The sequence below is a fragment of the Merops nubicus genome, unplaced genomic scaffold (assembly GCF_000691845.1).
Source record: "Merops nubicus isolate BGI_N331 unplaced genomic scaffold, ASM69184v1 scaffold5114, whole genome shotgun sequence".
Taxonomy (NCBI): domain Eukaryota; kingdom Metazoa; phylum Chordata; class Aves; order Coraciiformes; family Meropidae; genus Merops; species Merops nubicus.
Window position 1 is genome coordinate 55708 of NW_008606093.1, and position 9653 is coordinate 65360.

The 9653-nt window shown below is 53.5% G+C and overlaps 1 protein-coding gene across 1 annotated transcript in view; it reads left to right on the forward strand.

The window, feature by feature from the left end:
• The window catches only part of LOC103772203 (astrotactin-2-like), a gene marked incomplete at its 5' end in the record, with an annotated part of 35310 nt that overhangs the window by 17944 nt on the left and 7713 nt on the right, over positions 1 to 9653 (forward strand). Inside the window, 2 exons of the mRNA XM_008939525.1 lie at positions 7498 to 7598; positions 8792 to 8975. Of these exons, the coding sequence (XP_008937773.1) occupies positions 7498 to 7598; positions 8792 to 8975 (285 nt within the window). The remainder of the gene's footprint in view (positions 1 to 7497; positions 7599 to 8791; positions 8976 to 9653) is intronic.

Genomic DNA, 9653 nt, shown 5'->3' on the forward strand with positions numbered 1-9653 from the left:
CCCTGCGAGGCAGAGGTTGGTCCTCTTGCCTGTGATAGGTGGGCAGCAGGTTGGTGTTGCCTCCAGTGGTGCCTCTCCCCAGCAGGCACAGAGCTGCTCAGAACCTCCTTTTCCATGACAAGCTGGCACAGCCTGAGGTCAAGGTCACATCCCTTTGTCCTCAGCCCTGCTCCTCATTCCTGCCAGGCTTCAAGTGCTCTAACAGGAGTGTCTGATTGCTGTAACACTTGTGGCAGTGCCAGCCCCAGGAGCACAGCAACAGGACATCCACTGCCCTCTGAAGCTCAGCTTACCTCCCAGGCAGAGCCCACTCCAGGTTCTGGCTCTCCATGGCCGCATGGCTCAGAGGGAGAGGGCCAGCCTAGGAGACCTGGAGCAGCATTGTGTGAATGCCCATTGTGGAGCCCATTGTGTGAATGGGCTGCTTTTGATTTGATTTGATTTCTTTTTAACGTGTAATGGTTTCTGAGTTGGGAATGCTTGTGCTAACCCCACACACACACTTTCTGTTCTTGTCTGGACTGCTGCTGGCAAGAGAGCCCTGCTCCTGCTCCATGGCCATCAGTGGAAGTGGCTGGGAGGCTCTGCAGGAGACGTACAAGCCCATGGTGGGGGGCCAGTAGCCCCATGGACCACGCACACCCCGTGGCATGTGGCTGGGGGTAAAATACCCACAGCTCTGCTCTACCCTGTCACACCCCTGGGCTCTCCCACCTTGCAAGAACAGTCTTTCAGGGAAACCTTTTGTGTAAATGTGTTGATGGTTTTAGCAGCCAGGAGATGCTGAGATGAATTTCCATTGCTGCTCACCAGACTGATGCTCTGCTGGGAGTATGGGGGCAAAGAAACACACCCCCCCACTAGCCCTCCCACCTCTGGGCTTCCTCCAGTGAGCCACTCACTTTGGTGTTTGGGAGCTGAAGGTCCTAAAGCCTGGCCGAGGACAGCCTGGGCACAAGGGGTGCTCAGTGCTCCCACCCAGCTGGGTTGGTGGCACCATTCCTGGCCTGAGCCCCGGCCCAGCCCCAGCCTTGTTGGCTCCGGGTCCCTCACGTTGAGTTTGCCAAGGGCTGGTCCTCTGAGGGCTTTTTAAACGGAGGCCTCTGAGCTGGTTTTCAGCTGGCAGAGGAAGCAAGGAGCAGTGGCAGAGCCAGGGTGTGACGTGTGGGTGGCAGCAGAGCCCAGAGACCCCACACTGTGCAGCACATGTGGGTAAGCCAGGACTGAGGCATGGGTAAGCCAGGACTGACCAGGTCAGGTTTTGTGCTCACAGTCATGGGTGGTGGTACCCACAGTGCCAGGAGAGAGAATCCATTGCACCATGTGTGACCCCAGCCAGACCTGCCCTGCACTGAGCTGCTGGAGCTGGGAGCAAAAGTCTCATGGCTGCAGGAGTGAGATACCAAGCCCAGGCTCATCAGCCAAGCTCAAGCCAAGCTCTCCTGGCAAGAGCCTCTTGTGATTGCACCACTTTGGAAAGCATGAAACTGTGTTTTTGGCGTGATGCTGGGCTCTGGAGCAGTGTCTCTGCTCTGGCCCCCATTCACAGGGGTCCCACTTGGGTGTACCCCACAGCTGTGGCTTTTGGTTGTAGCCAGCTACTGGTGGGCACCCAGTTGCTCAGCCTGGGTGTTTGGCAGCTGCAGGAGTGCTCCCTGAACTCCTCATTGGAGCTGTCTTTGTAGCCTGTTGGGGCTACAGCATCTCCCCGAGCAGCTGCAGGAGCCCAAAGGCTCCAGGAGAAGACCAGAGAGAGCAGAAGTGGCTGTGGTGTCTCTGTAGGATGTGAGGAAATCAGCTGCTGAGCTAGGGAAGGGCAGACCCAGGAGTCCTCTACTCCCTGCCTGCAAATAAGGATCATGAGTGAAGCACTCAAGCATCATGAGCATCGTGAGAGGGAGTGAAAAAAAACATGAGCCACTGTTGTTGGCCATAAATAAATAACATGTCCTGAGATTTCCTTCTCAGCCTTACGGTTTCGTGCTTTTAGAATTTTGTCTTTTGGGGTTCTTTTTTTCCTCTACATTGAGAAAAGATAGAAACCTATTTCACTGGGTTTTTTTTTTAACTCCATTGACAATCTCCCACGATCATTGGATTCCAGGAACCAAAGCTTTAACACCCACCTCTGTTTTCTCTTCCTCCCCTGTGAGGGATCTTGAGCCTGGTGATAAAATCCAGGATTCAGCCAATGTTGGGTGGGGTATCAACAAGGAAGGAGGTGTTGGCATTTCATGACACAACGTTTTAATTGGTTTTTGCCGCTTGTTAAAAGTTCCTTTGCATCCCAATAAGTTTGAATTAAGTGGTAAACCTTTTAGTGGCATTACTTTATAGGAGTTCATATGCTGTGTTTCTGCAGGGGTGGCAGCACTTCCAAGCTTGGAGGGGCTGATCTCTGTCAAGAGCATGTGCTTCCAGTGGTGAAATGCTCCTTGGAACCTCTTTGGGAAAAACTTATCATAGTACTTCTAGAAAAACAAGTGTTCATGTAGGATCTTAATGAAGGCATGGGTGGAAAAGAGGATCAGCTGTGAGACAGTAGCAGGAAAGCACAGGGAGAACATGAGAAAATGTCATGGGGAATGTTTATGGCTAAACAAACCCCCTCCAGGTTATGAAGGAGGTTCTGCCAGCTTAGAGCTACCATGTGGCTGCCAGGTTGTCTGAGCTGGTTTTGTGCACTGAGCGTGGGTCTGGGACCTTTTTGTTCCTGGCTTTGACTTTGACCCCGAGGTCCTCTGCCTTGGGCAAAACCCTCAGAGCCACTCGTTGGCCTCGTTTGGGTTTTTGTAAATTATCAGAGTTAGCATCATCAGGTTCAGCTCTGTCACCATTGGGTAGACACTGCCAGTTCTGGTCCTTGGGCCAGAACACTGTGAGGAGATGTAAGTATGGCAGAGGGTCTCCACATAGCAATGCAGAACTGGTCTTCAGCCCACCATGTCCTCTGTGCAGCTCATGACCTCCATCATAGAATCACAGAATCACTTTGTTTGGAAAAGACCTTTAAGATTGAGTCCAACCATTAACCCAACTCTACCAAATCCTCCTCTAAGCCATATCCCCAAGCACCATATCTATGTGGCTTTGAAGCACATCCAGGGATGTTGACTCCACCACTTCCTTGGGCAGCATCTTCCAACACCTGACAACTTTCTGTGAAAAAGTTCTTCCCAATGTCCAGTCTTGCTCACTTCCATTTTCCCCTGGTTGGCTGTGTGGACATCCCCATCCCTCCTGTTCCACGGTGGTTCCTCTCCTCCCATGCTTGCCCTCCTCATGCCCTGTTGGATGCCAGACTGCTCCTGTCCCTGCCAGCAGCTCCTCACCTCCATCTACCAGAGGTTTCTCTGAGATGCAGCAAGATCTGCCTGTTCACACCGGGTTTGCACTGAGCTGCAGACCTTTGCACTGTCTTCTCTTAATTGTTTTGGGCAATAAAGGGGAAAAAAGAACCCCCAGCACTCAGCACAGGGCCATTAACTGGCTGTGCTGCAGAGGGGCTGGGTGGCCAAGTGGTTTGAGAACATGATTGGAAACCGTCATCTGAGTTTCCAAAACCTTTGTGTCCTCTTGAGGGCACAATGCTCCACCCCGTGGGTCTCTGTCTACCATGGATAAAACAGAGCTGTTACTGCTGCTGTGCTTCAGGGGGATCTTTGGGACCCTAATTAATGCTAAAACCTCCTGTGATCCCTCACTGGAAGGAGCAGGAGGTGGAGGGGCTGCACACTGCCAGGGCTGCCAGCTTCCACCAGAGCTCAGCTTCCTGGTGCCAACACCAGAACTGCTCAGTCAGAGGGACTGGAAGTGGAAAACCTTCCTCTAAGATTCTCAGAGGAGGACTGGTTTCAAGTGAGGAAAAGCAATTCTTTTTTTCTCAAAAAAAGGACTTTCAGCAGATCAAAAGCACTTGGATTCTGATGGTTTTCTATTGCCTTCTTTTTTTTTTTTTTCCCTTATATCATCTCAGAAATGATGAGATGAAGGCCTTGCTTGTGGATATGTGTTTTTTAACCCAGGCCTGACCAATACAGATGCTCTTGCTTTTGGCAGCTGAGTGATGTGGGTGTGCTGGGCAGAGGGCAGCAGTGCAGTCAAAGGGCCAGCGTGGGCTCCCAGCATGGCCCAAAGGGGTGGAGGGGCTTTAACACCCTGCCAAGCAGAGGTGCCTCCTCCTGACCCCACTGGAGATGGAAGAGGTGATGTGGGCACTAATTGCTGAATATTAAGGTCGTGTTTTGATGAAGGTCTGCTGTTTTTCAAGGAAAGTGCTCTGGCACTGATTGCCTCCAAGCTAATGGAGCCTTTCTGGCTGAGCTGCTATGGCCAGAGCAGAGGTCACCCATTAGCTCTGCTCACCCATTTCAGGAAGAAAACACAACACAGCCGCTGCGGCCAAGCAAGTGACCCCAGGATGGGGATGGAGATCATCTCATGGCAAGCTGAGCCCTCGTGCTGCTTTCTTGTGCTTGTGCTGATGAGGAAGAAGAGTGTTGCCTGCTGCTGAGCACCTGGACAGGCAGCAGGATGTCTGGGGTCTCTGCCCAGCCCTCCCATGGCAGAGTTCCTGGTCTTGCTGGGGCTGAGGTCCCACCTCCTCAATTGGGTGTCCCTATTGCTGTTGCTTTCTGAACCTGGAAAGAGGAAGATCCATGCTGCCAAACTGTAGAGACACCTACCTTCCCTGCTTACAGCAGGAGACTCCTTACTGAGCTTGGTGAAGGACCTGGAGGTGCTGGTGGACAAGTTCACCATGAGCCAGCAATGGGCCTTCCTGGCCATGAAGGCCAATGGTCTTCTTGGGTGCATTAAGAAGAGTGTGACCAGCAGGTCAAGGGAGGTTGTCCTCCCTCTCTGCTCTGCCCTATCTGGGGTATTTTGTCTAGTTCTGGGCTTCCTAGTTCAAGAGAGACAAGGAACTGCTGGAGAGGGTCTAGCAGAGGCTGCAGAGATGCTGAGGGGCCTGGAACATCTCTGTGCCAGGACAGGCTGAGAGCCCTGGGGCTGCTGAGCTGGAGAAGAGAAGCCTCAAAGGGGATCTGATCAATGCTGAGCAAGAGCTAAAAGTCAGGAGTCAAGAGGCTGGGGCCAGACTCTTTCCAGTTGTGCCCAGTGACAGGACAAGGGGCCACAAGAACAAATTGGAAATCAGGAGGCTCCATCTAAAACAGAAGGAAAAAAAATCTTTCCTGTGGGGTTGCCCAAGCCTGGAGCAGCTGCCCAGAGAGGCTGTGGAGTCTCCTCTGGAGAGATTCCAAACCTGCCTGGATGTGATCCCGGGCACCCTTCTGCGGGTGACCTGCTGGGGTAGGGGAGCTGGATGAGATGATCTCCAGAGGTCCCTCCCATCCCCACCATGCTGGGTTCTGTGATTCTGTACTCACCTTGAACACCTCATCTGTTGAAGCGACAAGAAGGGATGGTGGCACCTCCAAGGTAGAGGTGCAAAGCCCTGAAGTCAGACTCCTGCCCCGAATTCCCTGTTGCCCTCCTGCTTTGTTGCTGTTCCTTAATCCAAGGAGGAGAACAGCCCATGTGGTCCTTGTGAAGCTCCACAGTGCAGATGTTCTTCCTGAGGTGCTCCCACTCCAAGCAGTGTTCATTGTCACTTAAATGATGTCATGCCAAGGAATTAAATAACATCTCCTTGGGTGAGCTCCCCTTGTCCATGCAGAAGTGGATTCCTTGTCAGCCTGCTGGCATCCTCTCAGACAGCAAGTGTTGTGAAGGAACAAACACTGATGGCTCAGAGAATTTGTTGTGTGCTGGGAATGGCCACTGTGCAAATGTCTTGTCAGCCACGTGTGGGGTGAGCAGGGCCAGCAGGGGGGGACGGGGGGCTGGCAGTGCTGGGGTGAGGGAAGGGAATCACTGTGTCTGTCCCCAGGAAGGGGGTAAGGAGTTGGGACAGCTCCTGAAGTAAACATACCTCAGGGTCTCCATCTCATTTAAGGTTCATCTGCTTTTATAGCCCTCTGCACTCACTCGCAAGAGCTGCTCAGTTTTCCTGTGGGATAAGGAGCTGTGTTATTTCTCAGGAGCTGGGCACCCCCCTTCCCAGGCACCACGGAGCCCCGAGGGGTTCAAGCCAGCTCCTGCACTTGGTCAAAAGCAGCTCGAGTTTCCAGGTCTGGCTCAGGGTGGCTAACCCAAGGTCTTTTGGGAGAGTGACTGGAAGATGGTCAGCCTGGCTGTGAGGAAGTGTTCTCACTTTGGAGCTGTGATATTCCAGCCAGGACTCTGAGCTCAGCATCCCACTGGCATCCTGGCCTGGATCAGAACTGGTGTGACCAGCAGGAGCAGGGAGGTGATGGTGGCCCTGGGCTTGGCACTTGTGAGACAGCACCTTGGGTCCTGTGTCCAGTTTCGGGCACCACAGGGTAAAAAGGACATGGAGGGGCTGGAGCAGGTCCAGAAAAGGGCAACGAGGCTGGTGAGGGGTCCAGGGAACATACCTGATGAGCCTGGCTGAGGGAGCTGGGGTTGTTCAGTCTGGAGAAGAGGAGACTGAGAGGTGACCTCATTGCTCTCTACAGATACCTAAAAGGAGGTTGTAGCAAGGCTGGTGTTGGTCTCTTCTCTCAAACTGCTGATGATAGGAGAGAGGAAATGGCCTCAAGTTGCACCAGGGAAGATTTCAGTTGGCCATTGGGAAGAATTTCTTCCCTGAGAGAGTGGTGAGGCACTGGAACAGGCTGCCCAGGGAGGTGGTGGAGTCACCATCCCTGGAGGGGCTCAAAAACCAAGTAGATGCAGCACTTGAGGCTGTGGTCTAGTGGTTAGGGAGATGTTGGGATGGTGGTTGGACTTGATGATCCTGGAGGTACTTCCCAACCATGGTGATTCCATGGTTGGAATCCCAGGGACATCCCACGCAGCCAGAGCCTCTCAGAGCCTCTCTCCAACGCTTCACCCGTCCGGCACAAAAGCCACATTTTCCTGTCAGATCCTCTCCATTACCTTCACGTGTGGAATTATCATTCCTGCCCTTTTACCGACCCCACCCTGGTGAGGAAACGAGGGAGAAACCCACCCCAGGGGCCACTCACAGGACATGTGGGAGCTGCCCCCTGTCAGGGTGCCTGCTGATGGCAGGATCCCTGCTCTGCTGGCGGGGGAGCCCGGCTGGCGGGTGCCACAGCACTGCCACGTTTGCAGGGCAAAGGGACCTGAGGTGTCTACAGTCCTCTCACGGCTGGGCAGCTGCAGGGTGCAGCCTCACAGGGCTCCTGGGAACGGTGGGGGGAGAGAGAATGGTGGGAATGGTGGGGGGAGCTTGGCAGATGCAGTGACCTGTCCCACAGCCCAGCTCCTAACCCTGGGTGCTCTCCTGCTGGGAGCCCTGGAGTCATCTCACATCTCCTTGAGATGCCAAAGCTGACTGGTACCACGTTTTTGTCTTTCTCTTGTGAAGGCCAGTTCCCATAACAACCTGGTGGTGTGGGACTGAGGCACCAGGACGTTATTTTCCTTTTCCTCCCTGCCTTCCAGGTTTACCCTCTACGCAGTGGACACACGAGGGAGACACTCGGAGCTGAGCACGGTCACCCTGAGGACAGCCTGCCCACTGGTAGATGACAGCAAGGCAGAAGGTCAGTGTTCAGGTGCCTCTTTTTCCACAACTGAAGACATTTCCTGCTGATTTTGCTTTTCTCTATGCAATGTGCCCCTGCAAGCCCCTCCAGTCCCTCCTTTTCCACTGTGGATGCTCCTGTAAATTCACCCACAGGCACAGGGACGTGAATCTGAAGAGAGGTGGCAAATTGCAAGAGCATCCAGTAGCCAAATCCCTGGGGCTGGGCAGCTGGTGGCTCCCGTGGTCCTGTGCCACACAGCACCACAGCATCCTCCCCAGGCACGGCCACGTCTGACACAGATCCCATGGGAAAAGTGCAATTTCTTCTTCCAAAATCAAGGGGCAGCCCTTGCTGGGTCGGGGCAGTGAGCAGTGAGGTTCTGCTCTCAGCTCCGTGTGTTTCAAAGGATGCTGGTGGCAGCTGGTTTGGTTGGGAACAGAAGCACTGATACAAACCCAGCTGCTCTTGCACTTTGCATTTTGCAGTTTTGAAAGCAGTCCCATTTGTTGTTATGCCCAGAGCACTTGGCTGCTGTCACATGTAAAAAGATTGCTCTGAGTGGAAGGCAAGTTGTCTGTTTGCTTGCTTGCTTTCTGGTCTGAAAAGCACACAAAAGAAAGGTTGGATTAATGTCCATGTTATTGATAAGCATTCCCAGGAAAAATAAGTAAATCGGAGACTAAAGAAAAGGAAGGAAATGGAATTTTGTGCATTTTTCATTCCCTTGAAAGAGATCCTTTTCTGCAGCAGGGAGTTGCACACATCTGAGCTGCCCCGGCAGATGCCACAAGGATGATGTCCTGTGTCTCTGGCTGAGGCACCATCTTGTTATCCACTGTGTTATGTCCTTCCTACCCTTCAGCATCAGAGCTGTGTGGTTGCTTTTGGTTGGGGGACGTAGAGAAGAGCTTTCCTGCCCTGCCTGGGAGGGTGAGGCTGTGTCTGCCTGTGCTGGTGGCCCCCCTCGTCTCCTCCTGTTCCCTCATGGAGTATTGCTGGAGTCTTTGGGGCTGCTCTTGCTCATGCAGGGTGCTCAGGGTCAGCCTGAGGAGTTGCTGCATGCTCCCCAGATCACTAAACAGTGCCAAGGGACTGGCAGCCATCCCAGCTGCCCACCTCTCCTGCCAGCCTTGCTGAAGGCTTCTCTCTTCTTCCTGTGTCAGCTTCTTCTGCCTGTTCATTCATCCCATCCCCCTGATCCTTTTCAGAGATAGCTGACAAAATCTACAACCTCTACAATGGCTACACCAGTGGGAAGGAGCAGCAGACAGCCTATAACACACTGATGGAGGTCTCTGCTTCCATGATCTTCCGAGTCCAGCACCACTACAACTCACACTACGAGAAGTTTGGAGACTTCGTCTGGCGCAGTGAGGACGAGCTGGGGCCCAGGTACCTGTCCCTTCCCTGGGTCCTCCCTTGCCCTGCTTCCAGGAGCACCCCTCTACTTGGCCACAGTGGGTGTGACCCTCATTCCTTTCTCCTGGTAGCTGAGAGAAGTCCCCTTTTGGTGTTCACCCAGCTGTTCTGCCATCCCCTAGGGCCACCAGGTCCCACTCGGTCTTTGGATGAATGTTTATGGGACATGGAGCAGCAGGGGGGTCTGTGGAGGAATGCTTGTGGAACATCTAGCAACCAGCCTGAGCCAGGCAGGTGATGCTGCAGAGGAGCTGGGTGTGTTGGAAAAGCTGGAGGGGTTGGGGGCAAAGGGTGTAAATCAGGCCTAGGATGAAGCTTAAACCAGGACCAACAGAGATCCTCTTCAGTTGTAGAGCCATGCTAGATGGGAGTGTGGCTGCTGGAGGGCTCAGAGATGCCCTGATGAGTCACAGAGAGGGTGGCTGGGGAGGAAGGGAAAATGCAGCAGGTAGTAGTGGTCAATGGTTGTCTAGCTGGGCAAAGGGACAAGTGGTGTCCCTCAAGGGGCTGTACTGGGACTGGTGTTGTTTAGTATCTTCATCAGTGACACAGGCAGTGGCACCAAGTGCACCCTCAGCAAGTTTGCTGACTCCTAAGCTGGGAGGTGCAGTTATGTGCCAGAGGGACGAGAGGCCATCCAGAGGGGCCTGG